At 43.1% G+C, this 27,840-nt stretch overlaps 7 protein-coding genes and 1 pseudogene across 11 annotated transcripts; 3 read left to right on the top strand and 5 right to left on the bottom strand.

Annotated features, from left to right (window-relative positions):
• The first annotated feature begins 500 nt into the window (after positions 1-500).
• On the top strand, positions 501-5,552 carry LOC122611701. Of its 2 annotated transcripts, none has more exons than XM_043784971.1 (5): positions 501-1,074; positions 3,891-4,065; positions 4,119-4,236; positions 4,305-5,008; positions 5,143-5,552. In XM_043784971.1, exons 1-5 carry the CDS (start codon positions 772-774, stop codon positions 5,550-5,552), a joined length of 1,710 nt encoding a protein of 569 aa, XP_043640906.1. In that variant the 5' UTR covers positions 501-771. The 2 variants fall into 2 exon arrangements, with proteins under 2 accessions (XP_043640906.1, XP_043640907.1); XM_043784972.1 differs by having other exon boundaries at positions 4,305-5,012; positions 5,143-5,297.
• Positions 5,553-6,720: 1,168 nt separating this feature from the next.
• LOC122611703 (tenascin) lies at positions 6,721-8,283 on the top strand. The gene is made up of 4 exons (XM_043784974.1): positions 6,721-6,902; positions 7,057-7,614; positions 7,768-7,971; positions 8,028-8,283. Exons 1-4 carry the CDS (start codon positions 6,721-6,723, stop codon positions 8,281-8,283), a joined length of 1,200 nt encoding a protein of 399 aa, XP_043640909.1.
• LOC122611702 (fibrillin-2) lies at positions 8,241-10,355 on the bottom strand. Its single transcript, XM_043784973.1, has 3 exons — positions 9,841-10,355; positions 8,683-9,219; positions 8,241-8,623 (listed from the first exon to the last, which is right to left on the bottom strand). The coding sequence occupies exons 1-3, from the start codon at positions 10,257-10,259 to the stop codon at positions 8,314-8,316; spliced, it is 1,266 nt and encodes a 421-aa protein (XP_043640908.1). The 5' UTR covers positions 10,260-10,355; the 3' UTR covers positions 8,241-8,313.
• Positions 10,356-10,774: 419 nt separating this feature from the next.
• Positions 10,775-11,469, bottom strand: LOC122611710 (protein draper). Its single transcript, XM_043784981.1, has 2 exons — positions 11,246-11,469; positions 10,775-11,192 (listed from the first exon to the last, which is right to left on the bottom strand). The coding sequence occupies exons 1-2, from the start codon at positions 11,404-11,406 to the stop codon at positions 10,985-10,987; spliced, it is 369 nt and encodes a 122-aa protein (XP_043640916.1). The 5' UTR covers positions 11,407-11,469; the 3' UTR covers positions 10,775-10,984.
• Positions 11,470-11,741: 272 nt separating this feature from the next.
• On the bottom strand, positions 11,742-14,127 carry LOC122626351 (tenascin-X). Its single transcript, XM_043806581.1, has 3 exons — positions 13,760-14,127; positions 13,013-13,576; positions 11,742-12,324 (listed from the first exon to the last, which is right to left on the bottom strand). Exons 1-3 carry the CDS (start codon positions 14,047-14,049, stop codon positions 11,832-11,834), a joined length of 1,347 nt encoding a protein of 448 aa, XP_043662516.1. The 5' UTR covers positions 14,050-14,127; the 3' UTR covers positions 11,742-11,831.
• Positions 14,128-14,666: 539 nt separating this feature from the next.
• LOC122626275 (tenascin) lies at positions 14,667-16,122 on the top strand. The gene is made up of 3 exons (XM_043806472.1): positions 14,667-15,019; positions 15,280-15,822; positions 15,881-16,122. The coding sequence occupies exons 1-3, from the start codon at positions 14,712-14,714 to the stop codon at positions 15,975-15,977; spliced, it is 948 nt and encodes a 315-aa protein (XP_043662407.1). The 5' UTR covers positions 14,667-14,711; the 3' UTR covers positions 15,978-16,122.
• Positions 16,123-16,218: 96 nt separating this feature from the next.
• Positions 16,219-19,832, bottom strand: LOC122622284 (cell wall protein RTB1). 4 transcript variants are annotated; one of them, XR_006326290.1, is made up of 4 exons: positions 19,780-19,832; positions 19,247-19,332; positions 17,904-19,176; positions 16,591-16,721 (listed from the first exon to the last, which is right to left on the bottom strand). XR_006326290.1 is itself a non-coding variant. In XM_043800627.1 (3 exons), the coding sequence occupies exons 2-3, from the start codon at positions 19,247-19,249 to the stop codon at positions 16,344-16,346; spliced, it is 381 nt and encodes a 126-aa protein (XP_043656562.1). In that variant the 5' UTR covers positions 19,250-19,332; positions 19,780-19,826; the 3' UTR covers positions 16,219-16,343. The 4 variants fall into 4 exon arrangements, 1 of the variants encoding a protein (XP_043656562.1); XR_006326292.1 differs by having other exon boundaries at positions 16,601-16,721; positions 18,995-19,176; XM_043800627.1 differs by lacking the exon at positions 17,904-19,176 and having other exon boundaries at positions 16,219-16,721; positions 19,780-19,826.
• A 1,243-nt stretch (positions 19,833-21,075) lies between these two features.
• LOC122619371 lies at positions 21,076-23,055 on the bottom strand (annotated as a pseudogene).
• Positions 23,056-27,840: the final 4,785 nt, after the last annotated feature.

Here is a 27,840-nt window from a genome sequence, read left to right on the forward strand (position 1 = left end):
AAGAAAAGCGCAAGTCGGTTCGAAATCAAAACAAAATCTGAAAAGTGACAACGAAAACAACAGACGCAGTCGGGTTTTTGCCCCGCAATGACAGCCGCATGTTAAGGACATGATCAACATTTCAATTAGATGCAATCATCGCCCTCGTCGCGATCGCGGGGCTAGTGGGAATGGGGTGTAATCGCGTTGGGGAGTTGCGTTTCATTCACTTGCAGTGGAGACTTCGCTGCCCGCCGGCGCGCTTTACATTTCACTTTCGCTTTGTAGAATTACCATGAATTGTAGAATTGGGTGTGCAGTGCGTACTTCCGCTCTCCGATCTCAAGTCCCTCGCCACCCCGGACGGCCTTTATTGGCTCGACGACAATTTGCAATGACTACTGTATTTTGTTGCTGCTTTCCGTAGTTTACTTTATTTCGAGGAGGAACATTCGGAGCATTCGGGGTGAGTAACAGAATCGCCGCCAACGGGGAAACAGTTTTCACGAGACTCGCGATCCAAGCGTACACGCAGCGCTCATCAAATGGATTAAATTGGTCGTTGTAAACGGATAAGATCCTCGCTTGAACCAGAACTAGATCGGGATATTATATAGTAAAGTGTAATCAGAGTAAATAGTTCAGGACTTGTAAACAGAATATCCGGAACTTGTCAAGGAAATCAATCAAGAACAACATTTTGTGATCACTAATCCTCGATAGATATGAAAATCGCACAATAAAGTGAATGCTTTTAAGTTGTAAAATAAGTGGAAAATAATTTTAAAAAATATGATACGAGAAAAGCTTATCGCAAAACTGCTCCTGCTCCTCGCGATTGTTTTACCTTTGGGATCAGGACAGAACAGCACCCTGAAGATCAACACGAACGTGAAGGACATCGAGGCTGGGGTCGTGGCCCTGCCCTCCATCCAGGGTCCCGGGAACATCTGCATCCGCGAGGAGCCCTACGTGGAGCACGTCCAGGTGCCGGAGATGCAGCCGGTGCGAGTGCGCACCTCCAGCTGGTGCATGGAGATCCCGCCGAGGTGCGCCACCTTCAAGACGGAAATGCGCGAGGTGATGAGGGTGCAGGTGAGTGGGCTGCGAACTGCTTCTGCCTCCGGATCAGGGAGCCAGGCAACTGACCAAGTATCCAAATGGACGCAGGTGTTCCACTGCCGGCTCTGCCTTTGCGGGCATCTCTTGCGTCACCGCGATCCCAGCCAGTGGCAACACCTTCGCCGTGGCCACTTTTTCCACCATCCCGGGGAGCCTGCGCCACAAACCTGATTTCGATTCGATTTCGATTTGCCCAACCAGGAAGCCGCTCGCCACGATATCCATAAATTGCCCCGATTCGATGGCCGACTTTGATTACATTTCTCACATGTATCGCTCGCTATATGGGTTCTGTGCGCGACCAGATGCATTGCGCAATTCTGGCCAATCTAAACGGGGTTTCCTGTCCTTCTCGTATGGAGAACGGAAGCTCGTGGATTGGCTTTCGAGGCAGCTGTGCTCTGCAGCAGGAGGTGCCGATGCACTTTACTTGGTCGAGATGCCAGCGACCGGTTTTGACCTGAAGCATCCGAGGCACCACTCGCGTCCTTGGCTGCCAAGTTCTTGAACTACTGGGCACATGTGGCGTATGCGTTACTGTGATCTTAGGAAAATCCCTCTTAATCTTTGCTTAACAATTTATTTAGTACAATAACTATTTTCAATATAAAATTATTTGTTATTATTTGTTATAAAAAAATATTACAAATGTTAAAGTAAAATGTTTAATGGTGGTTATCGAAAACCAAACTTCGTCCATTAGTAACGTTTATTTAAACGATTATTCATTACATCTTTAAAATGAAAGAACCAGCTCGCTTACATCACCATGGTGCGAATGCTTGTGTTATAAATGATGATAACTGATTCCCCATTAGTGTCAATTAATAGTTATTAATTTTAGGCAATTGTTTGGAGCAGACAAACAAACTATTAAAGCCACAAAACCCGCCGCCTGGCCATTTTCAACTGCGCAGTGGGAAAAGCGAGGAAAACAACGGCAGCAACAGCGGCAGCGGCAGCGGCCAAGTGTTGACCAAGCATGGCTAGAATCCGGTTGCAGTGGCTCGATCCGAGGGGTCTAATCAGGCTCGGCTGGTTTATTTTATTTTTCTATTCATTTATTTACTTTGCGCACTTTTTCGATGGAAACTGCGCACGGGGCGGGGGCGGGGGGTTGGCAAAATAATTATGTCATGGTGTCAGTGATGGAAAGTGCAAATGAAAAGCGGAAAATCCAGCACTTATGGCCGGGCTGGATCGCCAGGCGGACCGATCTGCAATTGGGCATTAAGAGCTCCACTTGTGTGCGGTGACTTGATGCCAAAGCTGTTGACACACTTTCGATTGCATCACTAAGCCGAGTTGCAAGCCATGACAAGAAGCAGCCAGTTTTGGCTTAGTTTATTTTTTCCTCGGCTTCGTGTCTAATGATTTGTGGGATTCGAGATCGAATCCAAGCTCGCGCTTGGCTCGAATTAATTTCATAATTATTTTAATTGGAGCTCTTCAGCTCTTCTGGTCGCCTAGCTACATGCATACATAGGTGTTTGAAGAGAATCGCCTTAACGGCCTGCACTACAAAACCATATTTATTCGATTGATGAAACAATTTTTTAACCCTGTCGCTTGCATTCCTGGCGATTTTGGTCAACGCCTGCTTGGCCAACACTCTGTTTTTGGTCGGAAAATGTAGCCACTAATTTGCCAATTTAATTTAATTAATTAACATCGAGGTGTACGCCTTAAGAAGTTCGAGTGTAAGTGGAAAAATAGATTTGATCTCCAAACTGGCAGTAACTTGAGCCAGTAAAGTGCCGCATGATTTTCGATAGCTTTCCAGAGGAAAGATATGATTACAGCTGTGATTGATGGGCAACCACATTGCCACTGCGAAGGGGTGAAGTGGGGTGAGGGGGTGGCCATGCGGTTACTGGAGTAGCAAATGCACAAATTGCTCAACTTGTATTCAATTACTATTTATGACAAACATTTGAAAAGCCAGCCGTAATTATGCAGACACAATGAATCAGAAGACCAAACTCGAATCGAATTTCACTGTTTATATTAAAATTTCCGCCTTATTCATTTGTGGGGGCACATATGCAGGCAGATACAGATACACATACAGCTACAGATACAGATACACAAGCCGCATTCAGATACGAATCCATCAACTCGACTGCGAACAATGCGTGAATCGGAAAATGTGGACTGGGAATGAATCTGGGACTGGAATGAGTGTGAGAAGCTCGCCCGGAATTCAGTTATCCAATTAAATTGGCAACTCAAGGGGTTTCAAGGGTGATGTGATGCGTGTACTTCTTCTTGGGGCGGAATGACGACTTACAATAATCTCCATCTTAATTCTGTAACTGTCGAGAGCCGGATCAAAGTCCACTGGCCACAGGGGCAAGTGACACTGAGGCGTTGACAGGGCTGATGGCGAGGAGTGCCCTCCAAAGTTTATCCAATTAATGGACTCTTGCGATGATGCCCTCCTCAGCGTCGTAGATCAAAGAGGTTTTATGGCAGCTCTGAGATTTCCCAGTAAAGTATTTAAAGTATTCGAAGTTTGTGGGGTATACTTTTCGGCTGTGCGTTACCTATGATCACTTTAAAGCTAATTGATATGACATTGTTTTTGAATTTTTAAATGGAATTATTCAGAATGCCAGCTTGGTAAATTTATCATTTATATTGGGATATTTAGAATAGAAGGACAAAACGATGTATCTTTTAAAATATATCCTTGTACTCCTCGTATTTATAAATTTATTCCAAATTATTTATGGTAAAATTGGTAGCTCATATATTACTAATGTGAATTGAATGCAATATTCTTTCAGAAATTGAACAAGACGCGAACAGTTCGCTTTTGCTGCCAAGGATACGAGGGAAACCTCTCCGACAGCCAAGCCACATGCAAGCCCATCTGCAGGGGCGGATGTGGGCGTGGCAGTTGCGTAATGCCCGACACTTGCAGCTGCGAGGAGGGCTATATTGGCAAGCATTGCACACAGCGTAAGTATATTTACAAATCCGTATCACTTTGTGGCTTAATGAGCCTTTCGCAGGCTGCGATCACGATCGCTGGGGTCTGGACTGCAGAAATGTATGCCAATGTCAAAATGGAGCAGCCTGCGACAATAAGTCGGGACTTTGTCACTGCATCGCCGGTTGGACAGGACAATTGTAAGTATTGCCCTTATACACCCAACTTCCTAATTAATTTCTTTTGTACAAATTGTAATTTCTCGTAGTTGCGAGCTGCCGTGTCCTCAGGGAACTTATGGTATCATGTGCCGCAAGGCCTGCGACTGCGATGAGAATCCTTGCAATCCCCAAACGGGTGCCTGCATTCAGCAGGATCAGCCTCTTCAGCTGAATGTGAGCCACGTCATCGTGGAGACTGTGAACTCCACGCTGGAGAAGATGGGTATCATTCCGCGTCCCATCACCCCCGTTCCCCTGCCGGAGGTCATAGTGATCAAGCAACCGGCCAGCCACGAAAATGCCCAGCACTCGCCAAAGATCATTGTCCATCAATCGGGCAGCGACCTGCTAGAGAATCTCCATACGGCTGCAGCCGCCGGAGTTCCCACTCCGGAGGTCATCCACGTGATCACCAATGGAATCACCTCCCCACAGGAGCACTTGGCCGGATTCGTCGGTGGTGACTCCAACTCAAGTCAGACGGCGACGGCTGATCATCAGTCCGGTCTGGTGATCACACTGGTCAGCATAATGCTCCTCCTGCTGGTCGCCATTGCGTTGGGTTCACTGTACGTGTACCGGAGGTATCACCACAAAAATTCAGCCGTATACAATGCCAACGGATCGGTGACCACGCTGCCTGCGAATCCGGAGGTGGTTCTCACCGAAGCCGCGGCCCTGGGAAAAAACTTCCACGAACCATTGCCAGAACCGCCCGTGGCATTCGCCATCACTCCCCAATTGAACGAGGGTATGTAAGTGTCTCTGCCGACCTTAAAATAGCTATCCACATATCTATAAACTATGAATTTATAAACTATATTATTTCAATTTCGACTATGTTTCTAGTAAATTATATTCAAAAGAAATCACATTCTCCCACAGCACAACCAGAATTATATGACACCCCCAGCAATAACTCCTCAATTAAAACACCACCCTACGCCTATGCTAGGAAGGAATCGCTCTACTCGGTGGTTTCGCCCAAGTCTCGAAAGGGCAGCCTGGACTCGCACCTGTACGACGAGATCCGCTACCACCAGCAGCACCACCAGCAGCTCCACCATCAGCAGCACCACCCACGGAACCATCAGCATGTTCAGCACTCCACCACCGCCTCCGCCTTCCTGCCGGCCAGGCCACAGGTGATGCCAGTGAACGACCAGTTCTCCAATGGAAGTCTTCATCCCCACCAGCGATCGCATCATGTCACCCACTTGATCATTCCGCCACAGAACTCCAACTTCTTGCAGGTTCCCGCCCAGATCACAGCCAAAAGAGTGGCCCACCTGTAAATTGTATTGCTAAAACAAGACATTTTTCCCAACATATGAAAATACGTTAACCCCTTGGTAACTTTTACATATTGTACAAATTTATTTTAATTTAAGCTAACATACACCAGGTAATCTTATACCAAATTATGCAATAATGTCTCCCAACAGTTACATTTTAAGTTTGCGACTTTTCACAACTATACTTATTTTTATGACATATTAAGATCAATAAATATATGTACAGACGTAAAACCAAATGCTAGGTGACTAAAACAATCAGCTAACTTTATTGCTTACATTATTATTTTAGCTGCCCAGGAAATATTGTAATACTTTTCGAGTATTTTATTTGTATATCAGTTTTATATATCAGTTTGAAAGAAATCATTATATAAATGATATTTAGTATTATAAGATGAAAGGCAAATGTATAAGTGGGATAGGTTACTACTGAGGTGGTTAAACTCTATACCTATCAAATGAATACAGCTTCACTTTATTTGTATCACTTTCCAGTTGTGAATTTGCATGGTTAAAGGTTTCTGCATTCTTTAGGGTTACTTTTTGTTTAGATAAGACTTTTATATCTTTAAAAATCTATTGGTTAGATTATAGCTTTCGTTAAGTTCTACGTTTGTGGCGTGTGCAGTTTGCCGCATTGTAATAATCTTTTAAAAATTTAAAAGCATTTTGCTAAGCAGTTAACAATAGTTTTTAAAATACAATTTACTACCTATTCGAAAGTAATAAAGTAAAACTGGGCAATTCAACGGAATTGTGTTCAACAGCCCATTTATCTATACAACCCAAGTAAAAGTAATTGTATAATCGTATAACAAAGGGTCGATGTTAAGATAGAATACATTAGTTTAACAATTTAGTTACGAGTTGATGCAAAATCAATTTAAATATTATAACATTATTAAATCATTGAACTAATTTTAACTTTAACTAACGTTAAAGATAAATAATAAAGTAATTATTAAAATAAAACATGTATCCACAATAAATTAGTTAAATACAACTATAAATGCCTGAAAAGGGCCACACGTTTTAATTTTTCTCTGAATGTTTTTGTTTTCTGAGAATGAGAGTTGGTGCTGATAAGGTCTTTTGAGTAGACTCAAACCCATTGGCTGCCCATTCATTCGCTCCTCGACATCGAAGCTCAGAACACCAAGACGGGATGCACTTTAGTGGACCGTTGGCCGTGCTTACCGCTCTGCTGACGCTGGTGGCACTTCCTGTCCAGATTGAGGCGGATTCCACGGAGCTTTACGGGGACATAGAGAACACGGAGTACGGCGACTTTGAGTCACTAAGTCAGACGCGCGAGCGCGAGCAACATCTCTGCCATCGCGAGGTGCCGTGAGTAAAATAAAGTTATTGATAATAGGATAATAATAAGTAAAATAATAGAGGCTAAGACTTTGTGCAATAATCAAAATATTTCATTCAAGCAAGTGCTGCTAGGCATTTTGATTGCAAGCCCCCATTGATTAATGCGATTCTACGATTATAGATCTGTGTTTTTCCAAACCGAGCGGGATTCCCCGGTGCGTGGCAATGGATCCACGATCTACTTCCACCGCATAGAGGTGTGTTGTAAGGGCTACCGTCGAGATCCGTATGCCCATGAGTGTGTGCCGGACTGCTCCGAGTCATCGCCGGACAACTGCCGCAATGGTTTCTGTCGCGGTCCGGGCGTTTGCGAGTGCTTCGCAGAGTTTGTGCGTAACGAACATGGTGCCTGCATCCACACCTGTCCCATTGCCTGTCAGCACGGCAGGTGTTATCTAAATGGCACCTGTGCCTGCCACCAGGACTTCGTCCTGGATGAGGAGACCCGTCAGTTCTGCCGCCCGAAGTGCTCGCAGGCATGTGGCACCCATGAGGAGTGTGTGGCGCCTGGACAGTGCGACTGCTCCCCCGGCTACCGGAGAACGTCGGACTTGGGTTGCCAGCCTGTTTGTGCTCCGGACTGCGGATTTGGCAAGTGCGTGGCGCCCAACCAGTGCGAGTGCTTCGCCGGGTTCATTAAACGGCCCAACCGCAATGTCTGCGAGGCTGAGTGCTACCTGTAAGTGAACCAATCTCATCTAAAATGTATGAATAGTTAAATGTATTAAGTTTTCAAAAAAAACTTCAAGCTAAGAAATGTGCTGTATATAAGATAAGCTATTTTGGTTCGTCTAAAAATACACCAATTTAAACCACTGCAAATCCCTTCCAGGAACTGCGAGAATGGCTTCTGTGAGTCGCGCTACAAGTGCCACTGCCGAGAAGGATATCGCTACAACGTGAACACCACCAGCTGTTTGCCGGAGTGCAGCGACGACTGTGGCCAAGGAAATGGGGTGTGCATTGCACCCGGAGTGTGTCGCTGCTTCCAAGGATACGAGGTCCACGGTGCCGACTGTCGGCCCAAGTGTGAGAGGTCTGTTTCCGGGCACAAAAGCTGTTCACCTTCCTGATGTCCCGCTTATTCCGCAGATCCTGTGGCAAATACGGTCGGTGTGTGGCTCCCGAAATCTGCGGCTGTGGCCAGGGCCAACAGCATTGCCGGAACGGAAGCTGCGACGATGTGGAGCACTGCAGTTGCCCACCGGGGGAAACCCACTTCATCGATCGATGTTTGAAGTCAGACCGCCTCAGCCAGCAACTGAACACCGGCGAAAAGAGAAAGCACTTCAATCGCCAGCTTGCTTACGAGTTTAATGCCCTGATCGGGCGTCTATTTAACTTCTGAGGGAGCAACAATAAAGTCTTTAAGGCTAACTTAGACGGCCTGGCAGGTCTGGCGTCCCTTGATGCCGCTCTTGATGAATCCCGGCCTGCAGATGCAGAAGTTGGGGGCGCTGCAGAACCCGTTCTGGCATCCATTGGGGCAGTGGGGCTGGCAGATGTTCCGCTGGTGCTCGTCCCTCACAAATCCGGACTTGCACTCGCACTGGTTGTTACCCACACAGACGCCGTTCAGGCAGGGAATGTCGCACTTGGGCAGACACTCGGCCGACTTCCGGTCCCACTCGAAACCGGAAGCGCACTCACAGACGTCCGGTCCAATGCAGCGTCCGTTCTTGCAGGGTCTGAAGTTGGGAAATCGTTTCATTTTTCGCAATTTCTTGACTTTGAAAACCACACATACATGGAGCAAATGGGCTCGCAGCGTCCTTGGAGCTTCAGGTAGCCGCCGTTGCAGTTGCAGTGTCCTGGAGCCGTGCACTTGCCATTCTCGCAGCTGTCGCACACTGGTTCGCAGGATCCGTCGGCGGCCGGGCGGTATCCTTCGAGGCAGGCGCACTTGTTGGGCGCCACGCAGCGTCCAAAGGAGCAGCCGGGCTTGCACTCCGGCTGGCAGTACTTGCGAGTCTCCGGCTCCAGCGAGTATCCCTCGCGGCACTTGCACTCATTCTGCTCGTCGCACACTCCGTTGCCGCAGCCCAGGGGACAGGTGGAGATGCACTTGCCCTCTGAGGTGCGAACGTGGCCGGGAATGCAGACACAGGTGTTCGGAGCCGTGCAGATTCCATTGCGGCAGTCATCCGCGCAGATCGGCTCACAGCGGCGGTAGATGTGCGGGTTTCGCTCATAGCCATCGCAGCAGACTTGGATGCGACTCATGTCCGGGGTGGTGCCATTGCCGACGAACTGGTCCCGGGAGTTGCGCAGGAGCGACGCGGTTCTGGGTATAGTCAAGTGGATACAGTAACATTGGGTTTCACTTTTGGTTAAAAAGCTTTAAATTGTTGTGGCATTAACATACATTTTCCTTGTAGAAACCAACAAAAACAGATTATCTACTTATCTAGCTGCTAGTTTAGTTTCAAAAGACATCTTGCTAGGTATATAAATATCAGTCACAAAAATCTAAATAGTTTTTGTTTGTTTATTAATAATACTAATTTACAGTAACCTTTCATTTTGGAAGCAAATTGAAGATTTGAGCCAACATTTTGAAGTAATGAAGTGCTTTCAAGATAATTCTAAACCTACAGATGGTCCAAAACAATGCAAATGAAACTAATTCAACTAAATTTGAAAACTTTGCGCTTATCTACTGACCTTCCTCTCGCTGCATATTAAATTCGTTCGCATTACTAGCTTGGCACACATATGCTCGTGAAATCAAGGCGCATTTTAATTATCAGGCCAGCGGAGGAAGTTGAGGTCGTTAGTTCACTACTTTAATGGTTTGCCTTGTTTTCGAATGCCCTCCGAATTGGGCGATAATTTCAAGTGGAATAATAAAAGTGTTTTTCTCGCGATTAGGATTACAATTTCTTCGGAACTCCCCATTACTTACGGAACTTCCTTGAAGCACACACCACTGGCCATGCCAGATCGGGTTTTGTTGATGAACAGCGCCGTTTCATCCAGGACCTGGACACGATGCGCCGGCGGAGTCACCGGCTGCACGTAGTGTCCATAAAGGGGCGGCAAAGTGGCCGGTTGGTAGGTCTCGGCGGGCACAAACCCTGCTGATCCCTGGCCCACATGGTTCTGCTGGGTCCAGGCATAGTTGCTCTGGTTCTGACTCCTCCAGCCGTAGCTGCTCTGGTTGTAGCTGCTCCCCCACCCAAACTCACTACTATTGCCGGCAAGCTGGAGGTTTCCCGATGGCGGCTGGCGCGTCTTGATGCCAGCCGTCTTGAATTGTCCCTGACCCAGGGAACAGATGGCCAGCAGAACGCCCAGAGTCACCAGCTGACACGATGAGCTCATGGTGATGTCACTTGATTACGGATTTCGTACGTATGGAAATAGATTGTGCGCCCACGTCCACGTCCGCTGGCGGCTGTAGTTGCACTTCGACTAGTCGGCTGCCGATGCGAAGCTCCGGATCTCTCAGCCGGCAATCGCCAATAGCCTCCGGCGACCTCTTGCCCCCCTTCTAATGAGCACCTCGCCAATGGACCCATCCATGTGGCGAACGGAGCGAAGGTTTTCTCTCGGCAGCTTCGGGCAAGGCAAATTGATCACCGCCATAAATTGCGGTTCGTAAACAAAACTCATTGCTTTCGGGTAATTCCAAGAAAAGTGTGAGTATAACGATGACTTCAGGTACAGAGTTTTTTTCTTGATGGAAGACTTTTTGAAGTGATAATATACATATTTCTATGTCAAGAAATCATGAGAGGCACACGAATGCTCATAAAAAGCTAATTAATAGTATTTCATATTATATTTATACTTCAACACAGTGTAGGAGCTATAAAAGAGATTATTTACCTATATAAAGTGATTAAACGTTCAAATTCAACACAGTGTAGAAGCTATAAAAGACTAAAGATATTTACCTATACAAAGTGATTACAAAGAGATTTGGTACGACCGCATTGTTGCCAGCATTCATTTGTTTATCTAACACAATAAAACTGCACTTTGAGAACATATGTCATTATTAATATCAACTCAGAGAATATTGCATTTGAGATGAGATATTTTTGTTATGCCATGACGAAGATACACCTTTTGTTGCGCCTATAGTATCCCGGAGCACACTCGCACTCCTCGGGCGCAAGGCACAATCCATGGGTGCAGTCCTCCGAGCAAATGGGCTCGCACTTGAGGCTCTGGGTGGTTCCCTTGTTCACATAACCATCGCAGCAGTGGGAGATCTGACGACTTCTGGAGTTCGGATTGACGGCTTGCACGCTGGGAGGGAATAGATCTTGGAGTTGGTTGGGGGAGCGGAACGGTCTACGTACGTGAGAGTCCTGTAGCAGATCCCGGATCCCCTCTCGGCCAGAGCCTCTTTCCGCCACTGCGCGACAGGATCCACGGACCAGAATTGGGCGGCTGTGGGTGTGGGCAGCTCGATCGCCAGGCCGCAGATAAGGAGCCCAATCAGCGTGGATGTCAAGTGCATCTCGCTCAGATTCAGCTGAAGGCGAGGTCGTATCAAAATGCGAGCGCAATGCTCGCCAGTGTCTCGGTGCTACTAAATTGTCGTCTGTGTCAAGCGCGGCATTTAAGTGTTCGGAGATAGAAATGTTCCATATTCCGAAGAAGATAATTATGTGTTCCGTACCCGGTATTCGTGGGGTATATTGACTATGCAGAAAATCGGCGTTATACCAAAAATTGAATACTTATTTAAATGAAACAACTATCGAGGGGGTACAAAATCTTCCAGAGATTTTTATTGCCTAAGCTAGACTTGCTTCAAAAAGCAAAAATCCCAAGAGATGAAGCCACAAAGAATTTCAGACACGCCTGATAAGACCACAACGTTTTGGGAAATGCATGAGTATTTATTAAGTGAGAGTATTTTGGTAGCCCGGAGCTCTTATCTCAAAGCCACCACATATCGGTGAGTGTGGTCAAGTTGAAGTGCCTGCCCAGCAGCAGATTGAACTCCTGGATGAGCGAGGCGTTCACCTTGACGGGATTCATGGAGGCGTACGTGGTGACCGTGTCCGGCGACATACACCGATCGATGAACCGCGTCATGCCCACCTGGCAGCGGCACCTTCCCATGGCGTTGCACAATCCGTACTCGCATCGCTGGTAGGTGCGTTCCGGTCCCGGGACTATGGCACATCCGCACACATTCGGTGCGATGCACTTGCCGTAGAAGCCACATCCACCCACGCAGACCGCCTCGCAACGCTCCCGATTCCGGACGTAGCCCTTGAAGCAGCGGCAGTTTCCCGGCGAGATGCACACCCCATTGTCGCAGCTGTCCCCGCAATCCGGCAGGCAGCTCGACGTTCTGTTATCGTAGCGATATCCATTCTGACACACGCACGTCGTTTTGTTCGCACAGAAGCCATTATCGCAGGTCCTAAAAGGCGATTTACATTCACATTTACATTAAATGAAAAAGAGAACTATATCATTCCCGACTATCTATACCGTTATCAGATGTAAAGTGAACACAACTCACAGTTTTTGCGGTTTGTGGGCGTTAAAGTGGGCGTGGCAAAAAGTTTTTTGGCAAATCGATAGAATTTTACAAGACTAATACAAAAATGAAAAAATATTAAAACATTTTTGAAAAGTGTGGGCGTGGCAGCTTTTGGCGGTTTTTGGGCGTTAGGGTGGGCGTGGCAAATATTTTTTTGGCAAACCGATAGAAATTAAGGAGACTAACACAAAAATGAAAAAATATCGAAACATTTTTCAAAAGTGTGGGCGTGGCAGTTTTGGGCGGTTTGTGGGCGTTAGAGTGGGCGTGGCAACATGAATCGACAAACTTGCGCTGCTTCTATGTCTCTGGAGTCTGCATGCTGAATCTCAACTTTGTAGCTTTTGTAGTTCCTGAGATCTCGACGTTCATACGGACGGACAGACGGACGGACAGACGGACATGGCCAGATCGACTCGGCTATTGATCCTGATCAAGAATATATATACTTTATATGGTCGGAAACGCTTCCTTCTGCCTGACATATCAAAATAGTACCTTACTTACGATAACGTAAATCAGCATAAAATAGACGATCGTAAAATGAAAAAGTCTTAGTACTCACATATAGCACTCGCTTTGGCAGGAGATGCCGTTGTTGCGCTTCTGGTATCCGGGGAAGCACTCGCATTCGTTGGGCCGAACGCAGTGACCGTATCCGCAGTCGGGAACACACAGGGGTTGACACCCCAGGACGGCAGACTCCCTCAGTCCGCGGGCATATCCCTCGGCGCAGGAGCACTTGCCCGGCTCCAGGCAGACCTCGTTGTGGCCACAGGTGGAGTTGCACTGCGGCAGGCAGAAGCTGCGCGATCCGTCCAGTTCGTATCCCTTATCGCACTGGCAGGTGCCATTCAGGTAACAGCGGCCATGCGGACAGCCCAGCGGACAGGTGGGCACACAATTGTTGCGGTAGTTGAGCACAAAGTCCGCGAAGCACTCGCATCTGCCTCCCGCCACACAGAACCCGTTCTCCTGACACCGCTCCCCGCAGTCCGGGACGCACTGGCTCCAGTCGTACTCATAGCGCCGCCAGCCCTTGCAGCAAATTTCGATCACGTTCATGTACGGATTGGTGCTGCTGTTGCCAACGATCTTCACCTCCTTGTCGTACTGGAAGAATACGGCCCTGGGGATGGGATGGTGTACGTCATGTATGTGTGCTTTTCAAACAGTTTATCTATCTAGCATGTATCTGGGATGTTTTTGTACAATTGAAATTGGTAAACCATATGATAACTCGTGTCGCTGATTATGGGCAAGGTCAAACAGAACCCCTCGCTTCAATGGGCTTAGAGTTACACCCACTTACGGCACTTCCCGGTAGCACTTGTCCGGGTGTTCCCCCCTCCGGGGCAGCGACAATCCGTTGGGGATTATATACGGTTTCCGCGTGGTGGTCGAGGACGAGAGGCGTCGCTGGAGGGCCTCCTGCTCCCGCAGCAGATCCCGCTGGCGCTGCTCCGCGCGCAGGCGCAGCTGCTCGTCCTTTTGCTGCTGCAGCTGCTGCTCATGGAGTTGCAGCTCCACCGCCTGCAGCACGCAGAGGAACAGGACCAGGAGCACCGAGTGGAGGCACAGAGATCGCAGAAGTGGCGACATCTCAGTGCTGGGGGCAGATTTCTTTGTGCCGCGCTTCCGAGACGCTCAAGTCGCGATTGTTTACTGCTCCGGAGACGGCGCAGTTGGGGCAGCCTCTAATCACAGCCGGAGGCAACGATAAGAGGGCTTCAGTGCTTAATTCGGATCTGGAAGGGGAGTTCCAGAGCTCGCCATGCCAATGTATGTCAAATGAGAACGAGCTTAAGATCGTCTTATGTTTTATGTTCTTTCATTGCTAATTGTAGGACTTGCCTTGTTTTTTTCCGGGTAACTAGTGATGGTACACAAAAGAAATGTTTGAGAAACCAAAATTAACTTTAAGATAAGGTAATAAATTAGCATACCTATGTATAAAGTGCAATTTGACGGAGTGCAAGAGTAAAGAAATGTGCTTTCAAAATTAAAATGTTTGAATAAATATTGGAATTTTATCCGAAAGAGGTATAAACAAGTCGCAAGACTGAATGATTTCGATTGTCAAGTCTTCAATCCTCTCAGAAACAAACTGAACCAAATTCCTCTCATCTTAGCTTATGCATCGAATATAGCTTTTCTGATAAGAAAACAAAACAAAATCTGTTTTAGTGGCGAAAATTAGTATAATTTTAGCTGGCAAATTGTGAACACCTAGAAAATAGAACAAAATAGTGCGGGAACTCAGGATGTGGTTCAGAGATTTGGGCCTGCGGCTAAGTTTTTTTCACCTGATGGTGTGTCTGCCCAGTATTTACACAAATGTGCCAAACTATTCGGATCGGTACAACAGGAGGCCCGTATCGCAGGATCCGGGAGTGGGAACCTATGTCCGCGGGTACATGGAAAACAGACAGTTGTCCTATAATCGACCTGGACCAGCCAATTTCCAAGATCCCAGAGGTGTGGAGCTGCAACCGAAGCGACGAGAGTATCTCATTCGATCCCATGAAACGCAGTCCGATAGAGGGCAGCACAAATGCCGCGTTTGGGTGCCGTAAGTATGTTAGATGCACTGGAAACCACGTTGAATGTTGTGTATATAAGTATAAGTTATTTATATATGTATTTTCCAAAAATGCTTTTATTTTATTTAAAATGTTTACTGACTTAAAAACAATTCTATTTCCTTCCGGGAATACGATATCACAAGCCTTATCTGTACCACCGGGGTTTTTTGAAACTTTTAACCGCCAAAATTCATAAGCATAGATAAAAAATTGTACAACATATTCGTTTTCGACATTATTTGAGCAGCCCCGATACGGTGGAGAAGTACCAGTACCCCAGCGTCATCCAGACGGACCAGGCCAACCGGCTGTCCCTGATCGAGGTCTGCTGCACCGGATACTCGGCCAGCCGGCTAATGGGCGTGACCGTGTGCCGGGCGCAATGTGGCTGCCAGAACGGGAGCTGCAAGATTCCGGGGGAGTGCGAGTGCTATGACGGCTTTGTGCAGAACGACAACGGCGACTGTGTGTTTGCCTGCCCGCTGGGCTGCCAGAATGGCCAGTGCTACTTGGACGGCAGCTGCCAGTGCGATCCGGGCTACAAGCTGGACGAGACGCGCCGCTTCTGCCGCCCGATCTGCAGCAGTGGCTGTGGCAGCAGTCCGCGCCACAACTGCACCGAACCGGAGGTCTGTGGCTGCTCCAAGGGCTACCAGCTGACCGACGACGGATGCCAGCCCGTCTGCGAGCCGGACTGTGGAATCGGCGGACTCTGCAAGGACAACAACCTGTGCGACTGCGCACCTGGTTACAACCTGAGGGATGGCGTCTGCCAGGCCGATTGCTATCAGTAAGCTGGAAACTTTGTGCTATGTACACCAGATTAATGGCAATCTTTTTCGGCGCAGGAAGTGCAACAATGGCGTGTGTGTCAGCCGAAACCGATGTATATGCGATCCGGGATATGCCTACCATGAGCAATCGACCATGTGCGTTCCGGCATAGACATTTCAAAATCCTCCCAAAACTTTCGTGAACAAGTACATTTTTAGATCGGTATAAAAACATTAATCAAGCAATAATAAAGCACTCCTTATCTTACAAATTATTTAAATTGGCTAGTTTAGCTCATTTTAATTACATTGTGATAATTTGGTTCCATTTCGCTTAAAAGAAATAAAAGCTTCATTTGAGATAAAACTTTTTAAGCGTTTATCAGAACAAATGAGTCGTGTTTATTTTAGTTTTTAAATACTTATGACAAAGCCGTTTTCCTACTTAATAGATTCAAATTTGTTTTTGAAGTGAGTTATACTTTACATATTTTTTTTAGAAAATATTATTTAAATACAAATCGTTAGTGATTCGTTTTTAAGCTGCTGCAAGCTGGTAACTGGTATTCCCAAAATATACAGTAGGATTAACAGGGATGCATTGCTCCTTCACAGTATAAGAACCACGGCGGCGTAGAATAATGTATATCACCACTGCTAACATAGCCAAAATAGCTAGAGTGCCCCAAATCCAGGCATGGATACTTTTGCTAGAATCTGAATTTTCATGGTGATGTTCGTCCTTTGGAACTATATTCGGTGTCGTGGAAAAGTCAGGTGATGAACTTTCACTGACTGAGCTTTCCTCCGTACTTCCTTCAGTAGATGTGTCCAAAGTGGATTCGGGTTGCGTTGTGGTTGAATCTGTTGTTGTTATGGTAGTTGAAGTTGGACTGGTGCTCGTAAATGGAGAATCCTAAAAAGGTAGGTTAATTGTTACTTTTTGAAGATGAAATTTAGCTTTTTCTTTTAGCTAAATACTTATTAAACTTAATTTTTATAATTAATTGTATATCACTAATATATACCATTTTACGCCTTGGCCTAAGAATTGATTTTTATAGATTTCACGGATAAAACAATTCCTTACATTTGGTGGTTTTGTGTGGACAGGTGGGTGACCAAAGGAACTGTTAAAAGTGATCAGTGCCAGGCAAACGAATGTCAATTGAAAATGATGCATATTAGCGACTTGTGACTTATTAGTGTCAACTGCTCTGCTCAGTGCCAAAATATGAACTAAACTTCAAATTCGGGTTCCTTCTGCGGAGCGTGCTTAATACCCTTTATAAATAAGGGTAGGGGTATATCCAATATATGAAAAATAGGTAACACGTGTTTTAAATTTTGTATTTTTTTAAAAAAAAAAAAATATATAAAAAAATAAAATATTTTCTAATTAATATATGAAAAATCCCGCATTAAAACAAAAAGTTGTGCTCAGTAATTTTATTAGTCCTCGTACATTCCACATGTATGTATGAATCAGAGGTCTCAAATGATTTGTAAGCTCATGTGACTCAATAACTTCACTGTGTTACTCAACATATTTCCTGTGAGCAATGATAATAACTAATACAGAAATATTGCCAGAATGAGAAATACATTTTTTTAATATTTTATCTCCAAATTGCTTAGATAATAAACTTGTTCATTATTATAGTTTGGAAAAAAAAATTTGGTTAACTGCAGCCGACATAGTGACGAACGAACTATACTACTATACAACAATTCTGCTGCGATCGCTCGAACATAAAATGCAGTACACTAAAGGAAAGGTTTTGACAACCAAAGGGGTTGGCAACCAATTCTATAAAAGTTAATCAGATTAAAGTGGTGTTAAAGTTCCATTTTTTTGCAATGTTCATGTTCATGTAAAATGTAAAAGCTTTGTTAATTTATATATGTATAAATAATGTATATATGTATATGTATATGCTATAAAAAGCCAAATTTCCTCCGTCTAAAGAATGTGATTGGCCCAAAATGTGTCGAAAAACCAAATTTTAGATGGCATATTTATTGTATTTTGTCAATCAGGATATCAGAAATTTATTAGGTGTGTTTATCACTAGTTATTTAGCTGTATTTTCTTCACCGTAATAAAAGGAAATTCCTTTGCTCATAGCTTGTATTCAGATTCTTATCGGCAGTCACTCTTAGTGCTCTCAAAGCTTCTGTGCTAAGGGAAATTACGAAGAATTAGGGATGTGAAAAGTATATCAAAATATCAATATATCGATATTCTTTAATAAAAATAAATATTTAGATCGTGATATTTTTTCACATAAGATATCGCTTTTTTTGTCGTTTGTCGCACTTAAAAAAAAAATAAGCATCAAGATTATTATTTAAGGTGTGTAAAAGTATGTTCGAATATTGAAAATATTTCCCGATGCATCCAATGGGTTGTGCAAGATTGTCGGCCGTTTTCTGCCGGATTTAAAAATTATGACTTACTACCCTTCCAACAGCATTAACGTCGGAAAGCCAAATCGGATGCAGATAAAAAGAGGACTCTAATCTCGACCGAGATAAAAGAAGCTGTTGATAGTGGAGGAGCAAGTGCGATCGTTGACATGTGGACTGACGAGTATGTCCAAAGAATGGGCATCACTTTCCACTCAAATCGATCGATTTTCAAAAATCAACTGTCGAAAACATTTTAATGAAAATTTAGTGATTATTTTCGGAATTCGATGTTGAGAACATTGATAATGTTAAGTTTGTGGCTGCCAATGGAGCAAATATTAAAAACGCTTTAGAGGGAAACACCCGTTTAAATTGTAGCAGTCACCTGTTGCCAAATGTTTTAGAAAAATATTTGACAACGCCATTGAACTCAACAAAATTTGCAAATTTGCATCACTTTAGAATCGACTTTGAAAAGCACATGTCCGACTAGATGAACCTCCAACTACAAAATGCTGAAACCCATTCTGGATAACTGGGGTTGTGTGGATGCAATATTAAGTGAGACTGAAATCCATATAGATGTAAATACATCCACATTAAATGTTCTGGTAGATCTTCTGGAAGATTTTGAAAGAAAACATTTTAATGAAAATGAAGTGCTTATTTTCGGAATTCGATGTTGAGAACATTGATAGTGTTAGGTTTGTGACTGCCAGGGGAGCAAATATTAAAAAGGCTTTAGAGGGCAACACCCGTTTTAATTATAGCAGTCACCTGTTGTCAAATGTTTTAGAAAAATATTTGACAAGGCCATTGAACTCAACAAGATTTGCAAATTTGCAGCACTTTAGAAACGACTTTAAAAAGCGCATGTCCGACTAGATGGAACTCCAACTACAAAATGCTGAAACCCATTCTGGATAACTGGGGTTGTGTGGATGCAATATTAAGCGAGACTGAAATCGACATTAAATGTTCTATAAGAATTTTTGAGAAAATTTAAGAAGTTGCAAACGTCTAGCTCACCATCACTATGCCTTGTATTGCCTTCCATTTCTAAAATTTTAGAATTTTGCGAGCCGAATATTTTAGATCTTTCGGCAGTAGCATTCCTTAAAGAAAAAATTATACAAAATATTCGTGAGATTTGGCTGGCAAATCAAAGCAAATTGCATAAGGTGGCGTTTTTTTTTATATCCACCCGCTGCACTTTTGCGGAAAGAAGATATTTGTGAAATTAAAGTGTTTTGCAATTCTGAAATTAAAAGTTTAAATACCAGTTCAACCAGAAGCTCAAGTTTTTCAAGTCAATTGACATTAAGTCCAGAAAGTTCAAACTTTTTACCAATAAACAACAACAGTTTCTGAAATCAAATTCTTTTTCTCAAAGCTTATAACTGCGTCTAATTCCACCAGTATTGAAACTCCATTAGATGAAATTGAAAGATATTTTAGACAAAGAGATCCATTCTCAGGAAATTTTGAAGCAATTCAGTGGTGGAAAAATAATGAAAAATACCCTCTTCTGTCAAAGATAGCTTTAAAACTATTATCAATACCAGCCAGTGTCGCAGCAGCTGAGAGAGTGTGTTCCCTAGCAGGTAACATGATGCACTGAACCTCACTTTATTTCGTCGCAGCTTGGAATAATTCTAATCTTAAATCGATCAAAAGAGTGCCGAGGGACCGCGGAGTGGTGAACTTGCCGGCTGGAAGGAGGGAGAGCGAGAAACGAAGAGAGCGGAGCGAAAGTTCGCGCGCAAGTGCTGGCCGCTCACACTGACGGCCAGAACTTCGCACCCTTCTGGCGTGAACAAACACGAAATAGGGATTCCGCTTTTATATATGTATATTATAATATTATTTCTTTATATTTGCTTCCCATATTTAACTTTATTAAACTATGATTTTTCTTTTTAACATGTTAAAAAAACAAGCAACAAAACAATAGAAATGGAATAGTGTTTATTAAGTATAAATATTGTTTAATAATACACAAGATTGTTTTTTGTTAAGACATTAGATACAAAGAATGTAAAATCCTAAAAATTTTAGAAAAATGAAGTTCCGATTTAATGTATATTTAATATATACTTTTTAAACTCACTTTGTTATAAATATTTTGATTAAGACATTAAAAATCGTAAAAAAAATCAACAAATGCCGTCCTTAATTACAAATATTTTTTGTGTGCGAAATGGTGTGCATCAAAAAACAAAAACTTGTGCACGACCTTTTCTTGGTGTTCCCTTTCACCTTCATTTCTTAGACCATCCCTCTCCCACCCATACAAGTTGTATGATTACAGAAAATGACGTGCGGCCGATCGTTGTTTGTGCGTCGGATCACCCGAAGCGTTATTGCGCAGCAATTACTCGGGTGTTTCTTTGCAAGTAAAAAAAACACCCGAGTGGCAAAACACAAGAGTGCCGGTGGCTTGCTGCAGTTCTCCCTTATAATGTAAAGGCCGACCGAGGGATCCATGTAAGTTCTTAGGTGGACAGAGCGGAATTAAAGCCCTCTCTTAATTAATGATTAGGGGTGCTCCTGTACATTCGCTTGTGTTCTTGCCGAGATCAAAATAAAAAGGAATACGCTTTAAGATAATGAAGTTATCAGGGTTGCCTTGAGCAACAATCAGTGTTGTAAGACGTTCTTGCCGAATGGCAATGCTTTTTACTATCCTATGTATATATGGTAAAGAGTTGCCGGACTGATCCTCAGTCCTATTCAAATTCGAAAATTCAACGGTTCGGAAACCTGATACCCTTACAAAATTAAATTTATTAAATTTTTTACTGATAGTAATTAAACAATTTTTCTACCAACTTTGCAAGGATGAGTAATTTTGCGTTCTATTCCAAATCACATTTATGGATGACTGGTTCGGCTTCATCATTTTGCCTAGAAGTAAAACGTCGATAGTACTTCGTGCCAACAATAGCGGCGGCCACACAAAGGATCAGTCCAGCGCAGGAGCCCATAATAACCGTCCACTTGTGGGACGATTCAGTTCGTTCAGGAATCCGTGCCTCGGCTTGCACCATGTGGCAGACGTAACGCGAATTCTCCCCGCTGTAGTCCACGCTACTATCCTCTTGGCACACCAGCTGGCCACTCGGCAGATCGCAGTGGCAATTATCCAAATCGAGGCACGGCTTGTCCTGGGGATCCACGCAGATCTTGGCGCACTTGGCCGTATTGAAAGTGCCCATCCCATCATATTCTATCCAGCACATGCAACCGGCAGTGCAATTTGAGTGGGGAACCTCGCTGGATGGTGTCCCAGTTGAGGTTTGGGAATCTTCTGTCGTGGTGCTGTATTCGTTGGAGTCTGTCGTGGTTTGGGACTCGCAGACTCCGTTGACTTTCTCGTAGCCTATACTGCACTGGCATTATTAGGCGCCACACAGTCTCCGACTTGCAGTCCTTGCAGACGGGCTGACACATAGAAGTGACAGGATTTGTGTTATTGGTTGATAGCCATCATGGCATATACAATATTGGGTGCCACACAGTCTCCGTTGCTGCAGCCACTGTCGCAAATCGGATCGCAAACGTGGTGGGAGTTGTTCTGGAAACGATATCCCGGATCGCAGGAACAGGTTTCTGGGCTGGTGCACTTGCCATGAATACAGTTTAGGCTGCATTGTGGCTCACAAACTTGATTGGGACCCATTAGGTAACCAATATTGCATACACACGTCTCCGGGGAAAAGCAAAAGCCATTTGAGCATCCCTTGCTGCACTTGGGTTCGCATTTTTTGTCGGCCCCAGACGATTCATAGCCCGGAAAACACTCGCACTGGTTTGGCGCCACACAGTGTCCATAATCGGGGCAGTTTTCCTCGCAATGCGGCTGGCAGCGATCATCTCTCTTCATGTAACCTGGCTTGCAGACACAAACGCCTGGACTCAAGCAAATTCCGTTCTCCGGACAAGTGGAGCACTCAGGTCGGCAATTGGTGCCTCCTTCGTCGCCGGCATATCCATTTTCACACTCGCACACTCCTGGCCTCACACATCGGCTGTTTTGGCCACAATCTTTCTGGCAGAATGGCAAGCAATTTCCATTTGAATCGGCCTTGTATCCATCTAGACAGGTGCACAGTTGTGGCTCCTGGCATCGAGCGTTTTCCCCACACTTGGGCGAACAAACGGCATGGCAGGCGCTGCCGCTATCCATTTTCCCGTACCCAGGCTCACACTCGCATTTTTCGGGCTCCGAGCAAAAGCTATGGTGTGCACATTCCTCTCGGCAAACAGGAAGGCAATTGTCGCTGCTAGAAGCTCGATTGTAGCCATTTTGGCAGCTACAGACTCCGGGCTGATCGCAAAACTCGTTTTTTCCGCATCCCGCCGGACAAATTGGATGGCAGTCGGATCCTTCGTAGCCCGCACAACAAACGTCTCTCTCTACAGTTTTATAGGCAATCTAAAGAACGATAAATAGGCAATCTTCAAAATAAAATTGAAACTACAATTTTCTCGTCCACACTCGCACAAGCTGAGTAAGTGGTTTCTTATAGTCGAGGAACTCGACTAAAGCTCTTGTTTGTTTTAAAGAGGCTAGTTCCTCTTTCATTTTTTCTTGATAGATTTGTATTTACCTCATCTTGTGTGTAATTCTGCATACGGTATTTCCGCCAACCTTTCCAGGAAATATGATGCTGGTAAGGTACCGATCTACTGTTTTGGACACTTCTCGTATAAGAAACATCCTGCCGACGTAGACAAACATTCATCCGATAGGGTTGAATGAAGTCGACGAGAACCATTAAGTAACCCAGACACACCCAAAGAGATCGGATGTGTGACATTATGGAAACAGCAGAAACTTATGAACTTCAACTTTGCTGTCTCAGTAAATGAGTTCGGCGCAACGTTTTAAATTCAACTGGGCTGCCAATGTGAATTGTTATATTTTAAATTATTCAAAGTTCTCAACCGTTTAGGACTCGATAATCTAGACCTTCAAATGTATGTACATATATGTATATTTCAACTGCTCTGCTCAGTACCAAAAAGTGAACTAAGCTTTGAAGTTTCGGTTGCCTTCTGCGGAGCTGCTTAATACCCTTTATATGTATGTACACTTTTGGGTATATCCAATTAGTTGAAAAATACGTAACAAGAGTTTTCGTTTCTTATTTACTAGAAAAAAGTTTAATTAATATATTATTATACCTGTTACTCGTGGAGCAAAAGGGTGAACTAGATTCGTTGAAAGGTATGTAACAGGTAGAGGGAAACGTTTCGAACTGGCCATGTCCGTCTGTCCGTCCTTATGAACGTCCAGATCTCAGGAACTATGAAAGCAAGTAAGAGATTAAGCATCCAGACTCCAGATACATAGGCTGCAAGTTTATTAACGCACTCCTACGACCACAAACCTCTCAAAACTGCCACACCCACACTTTTGGAAAATGTGTTACATTTTTTTTCTTTTGTCTTGTAAATTTCGATCGATGCCAAAAAACTTTTTGCAATGCCCATAAACCGCCCAAAACTGCCACGCCTACACCTTCGAAAAATGTTTTGATATTTTTTAATCTTGTAAATTTCTATCGATTTGCCAAACGACATTTTGCCACGCCCACCCTAGCTCCAACCAATCTTTTAAAACACATTTTAAATTTTATACCCGTTACTCGTAGAGTAAAAGGGTATACTAGATTCGTTGAAAAGTATGTAACAGGCAGAAGGAAGCGTTTCCGACTATATAAAGTATATATATTCTTGATCAGGATCAATAGCCGAGTCGATATGACCATGTCCGTCTGTCTGTCTGTCGATATCTCAGGAACTACAAAAGCTAGAAAGTTGAGATCAAGCATACAGACTCCAGAGACATAGACGCAACGCAAGTTTGTCGATTCATGTTGCCACGTCCACAAACCGCCCAAAGCTGCCACGCCCAAACATTTGAAAAATGTTTTGATATTTTTTCATTTTTGTATTAGTCTTGTAAATTCTATCGATTTGCCAAAAAACTGTTTGCCACGCCCACTCTAACGTCCACTAGCTAGTAACGGGTATCAGATAGTCGGGGAACTCGACCATAGCGTTATCTCTTGTTTTAAATAAAATCTTCCCCTAAAATGTGTTTTTTCTATATTTTTAAAAAATTGGATTTTATGTGTGTGAGATAAACATTAGTTTCTTTACTTCCTCGAATTGAATTACTGTACAAAAATCACTAATAAATAAAAAAAGTTGTTCTCGGTAATTTCATTAGCCAGCGTACATTCTACATATATGTATCAGAGGTCTCAAATGAGTTGTACATTTCCTGTAAGCAATAATAATTATTAATACAAAAATATTGCCAGAATAATGTGAAATAAATTGTTAATATAACAAATCCGCAAATGGCTTATGTAATGAATAAGTTTTCCCTTATTTGGAAAAGAATTGTTAGCACGGTGAACTGCAGTCTACATAGTGAAGAACAAACTATACATATTACTATACATAGTATATGTTGGAGATACAGGGTCACGTTGGTTGGCCATTATTGTTTCGTTTGTCTTTCACAGCGCAGCGAGTCGCCGTGGTGTCGCATTATCAGTTCTTCTTTTCTCTACGGAGGGCAAGCTCGAACTGCATCTCTTTCCTCTATTTCACTTCTTCTCTTGTTACCATTGCGCCATGCTCCACAGTGATTTCGCTCTCCTTTCCCACCGCTCTCTCATTCGAAATCTCTCTTTTTCATTCCCTTTGATCTTCACTTATTTTCATAGCGGTTACTCTGAGAAACCTACAATTAATAAGTAATTCTAGTTATTTGAAATATTTCTTCCTGACTATAACACCACCTGGTGTTATCTAACTCAACATTAAGTTCATTGTACTTCATAATTCAAAATTTCATAAAATTTCATACATTTTGTCAGACATTAGTAGGATATCAATTAACAACATTTATTGTACAAGCTCTCTTTACTGAAGCTCAATCGTCTGGCTACCAAATCACAAGTCATCAAATGTCAGTTTGGCAGGCGCTTCTGGCTCTCTTACTTACAATTAGAGTAAAATGCTTATTTCTGCATAAGCTCGACCATTTGGATACCAATTCGCTCATACCACAGATCGAATTCTTTTTATTTTCGCATTTTTATACCCGTTACTCGTAGAGTAAAAGGATATACTCGTACAAGATTCGTTGAAAAGTATGTAACAGGCAGAAGGAAGCGTTTCCGACCATATAAAGTATATATCTACATATATTCCTGATTAGGCCCTGTCCGGCGGTCTGTCAGCATGAACGTCGAGATCGCAGGAACTATAAAAGCTAAAAGGTTGAGTATACAGATTCTAGAGACATAGACGCATCGCAAGTATTTTGATCCATGTTGCTACGCTCACTCTAAGGCCCACAAACCGCAAACAACTATTAGTGTGGAAACTTTTCCTTCTCACTTCCATTAGCTGAGTAAAGAGTATCTGATAGTCTGGGAACTCGGCTCCCTTGTTTCGTTTGGTGGTGTTCCTCGCTTTTTAATAGCACAAAATCGCAAATCTTATGTTTGCCTTGCCATACGTTTATACTCAATTATTTGTTCCCAGTGTATTCTTTAGATGCATTATTCTGAGGTATTAATGCAGATAAAACTCACTCAATTTTAATCCTCGGCGAAAGATCGATCTAACGGCGCAGATGAGCTGAAATAAAAGCGTGGCGCTTTCCACCAAGACTTTGGAAATAGACGGACACTTTCACTTATGTTTTCTCGAAGCAAAATGTATTTTAATAAACTTTTCTTTGCCAAACTTCAACCGAAAATTTAAATGCGCACTCTTTAACTGAATTCCTGTAAAAATATATTTAAATTAGGATAAGTTAAATAACATAGAAAAATATATATGTATATATAATATAAAAAGTCAAAAAAAAATTAAATACATAATATATAAGTGAGGTAACACAATTTTTCTCTTGATTGATTGATTTGATTTTGATTGGCTCGTCCACCTGCTCACATTTACTTTGAGGATTTATTAATTTTTGTAATAAATCTTCTCAGCACTTTAATCAAAGCAAGCCGATTTTTCAACGAAATTTTCAGTTTTTAAGCTAGGTTCTTAAATACATATCCTACATATGATAAGGTATGCGGAATAAAATTCGAACACGTGTTGTAATACAAATAGCAAATTTATTTCAAATCAGAGCAACTTATATTTTGTATATGTTTTTTATTAGACTTTAAGCTATATTACAAAAAATATTCATGACCGTAGCGAGAAGCTTTCCTTAGATTTTCGGGTACCTTTCGCATAGCCTACTGAATTCCCTTTGTATCCATTTTAGCAAGCTCTCTTTTGATTTTTAATACAAATACAATAGTCTATGTTTTTCGGCTTATAATCCTTGCTGTAAACATTTGGTCCTCCATTGTGAAATATGTCTCATCATCCATTATGCAAACCTTTGAACTACTTGCAGAGAACAAATTTCCAGTAAGCGCACGCAGTTTAATAGTCTCTCTCTGGGCATCTGAGACTTTAGGAAAAGTTTTTTTTTAGAACATTTCATCACTCCCAATTCTTGAATGTACTTTTTTATTGTTTTGTCGCTAACATTGTATTTTTTGGCAAGTGCACGATTCGATTTTGCTGTGCGACCCACAATTTCAGCCTTTAATTTGGCTCTAAGTTGAGACTGCTGTAATGGACACTTTTTTCCGGGCCCAGGGGCTCTATCCATTTTTTTCCGCTCTGAATATCCGAAATAACTTTATAAATAAACGTTTTTCTGAAGCCCATAGCCGAAAAGTAATGAAAAATTGCATTTTTTGCTGAGTTGGGATATTTGCACAATATGTGCAAATCAAATTTCGAAGCTCTGCTGTGCTTAGAGACATTATTACGACTACTGATTTTCTTGAAAGCTAATATTTATTGCGTTGCAAGCTGGAATAGTACCGTTAATTGTCATGTGTTCTATTCTTCTCCGGTAATTCTTTGAAATTCTTGCGAACATGTTTAATTTTGTTCGTATTTCATTCCGCATACTTTAGTATCGATGCAGAAAAAAACATACGGGGTACGGGGTAAGATACAAATATGGTCGGAAACGCTTCTTTCTGCCTGTTACATACTTTTCAACGAATCTAGTAGGTATACTTACCTGCTTACTTTACGAGTAACGGGTATATACATCTTGTCCAATTATCATATCATATATTAAAAACAACTCTTATCTACTAAGTCGAATAATAACTCAAAGTTAAATTCAGAAATTTGTACGGTCAAAACTACAAGATTAAGGGGTCTTCCTGTACAAACGAAAAACAGAAGCTGCTCACAACTATGTACTTGTTAAATTCACAAAAACTAGACAGAAATACAGTTCTACGGGTTGGGGAACATTTTTTTAAGAATATCGTTTGTGTTCTTACCAATATCGAAATAAATAGTAATTCGCTAAAAGATAATGAAGTTATCAGGGTTGCCTTCAACTACAATCAGTGTTGTATAACTTTCTGTGTGAATGACAAAGCTTTAGACTAGCCTATATAAAGAGTTGCCGGATTGATTCTGAGTCGTATTCAAATTAAAAAATTTAACGATCCGAGCACTGCTTTACAAAATTAAATTTATTACATTTATTCTGA

This window comes from Drosophila teissieri, chromosome 2L, assembly GCF_016746235.2.
Source record: "Drosophila teissieri strain GT53w chromosome 2L, Prin_Dtei_1.1, whole genome shotgun sequence".
NCBI classification, from domain to species: Eukaryota; Metazoa; Arthropoda; class Insecta; order Diptera; family Drosophilidae; genus Drosophila; species Drosophila teissieri.

Coding starts and splice junctions, on each gene's coding strand:
- LOC122611701 (XM_043784971.1), top strand. CDS start 772: ATGATACGAGAAAAGCTTATCGCAAAACTGCTCCTGCTCCTCGCGATT. Junction 1,075..3,890: donor GCGAGGTGATGAGGGTGCAG/GTGAGTGGGCTG, acceptor ATATTCTTTCAG/AAATTGAACAAGACGCGAAC. Junction 4,066..4,118: donor TGGCAAGCATTGCACACAGC/GTAAGTATATTT, acceptor AGCCTTTCGCAG/GCTGCGATCACGATCGCTGG.
- LOC122611703 (XM_043784974.1), top strand. CDS start 6,721: ATGCACTTTAGTGGACCGTTGGCCGTGCTTACCGCTCTGCTGACGCTG. Junction 6,903..7,056: donor CTCTGCCATCGCGAGGTGCC/GTGAGTAAAATA, acceptor CTACGATTATAG/ATCTGTGTTTTTCCAAACCG. Junction 7,615..7,767: donor TGCGAGGCTGAGTGCTACCT/GTAAGTGAACCA, acceptor AATCCCTTCCAG/GAACTGCGAGAATGGCTTCT.
- LOC122611702 (XM_043784973.1), bottom strand. CDS start 10,259: ATGAGCTCATCGTGTCAGCTGGTGACTCTGGGCGTTCTGCTGGCCATC. Junction 9,220..9,840: donor GTGTGCTTCAAGGAAGTTCC/GTAAGTAATGGG, acceptor GACTATACCCAG/AACCGCGTCGCTCCTGCGCA. Junction 8,624..8,682: donor TGCGAGCCCATTTGCTCCAT/GTATGTGTGGTT, acceptor TCCCAACTTCAG/ACCCTGCAAGAACGGACGCT.
- LOC122611710 (XM_043784981.1), bottom strand. CDS start 11,406: ATGCACTTGACATCCACGCTGATTGGGCTCCTTATCTGCGGCCTGGCG. Junction 11,193..11,245: donor ATCTGCTACAGGACTCTCAC/GTACGTAGACCG, acceptor ATTCCCTCCCAG/CGTGCAAGCCGTCAATCCGA.
- LOC122626351 (XM_043806581.1), bottom strand. CDS start 14,049: ATGTCGCCACTTCTGCGATCTCTGTGCCTCCACTCGGTGCTCCTGGTC. Junction 13,577..13,759: donor AAGTGCTACCGGGAAGTGCC/GTAAGTGGGTGT, acceptor TCCCATCCCCAG/GGCCGTATTCTTCCAGTACG. Junction 12,325..13,012: donor TGCCAAAGCGAGTGCTATAT/GTGAGTACTAAG, acceptor ATCGCCTTTTAG/GACCTGCGATAATGGCTTCT.
- LOC122626275 (XM_043806472.1), top strand. CDS start 14,712: ATGTGGTTCAGAGATTTGGGCCTGCGGCTAAGTTTTTTTCACCTGATG. Junction 15,020..15,279: donor AAATGCCGCGTTTGGGTGCC/GTAAGTATGTTA, acceptor TTATTTGAGCAG/CCCCGATACGGTGGAGAAGT. Junction 15,823..15,880: donor TGCCAGGCCGATTGCTATCA/GTAAGCTGGAAA, acceptor TTTTCGGCGCAG/GAAGTGCAACAATGGCGTGT.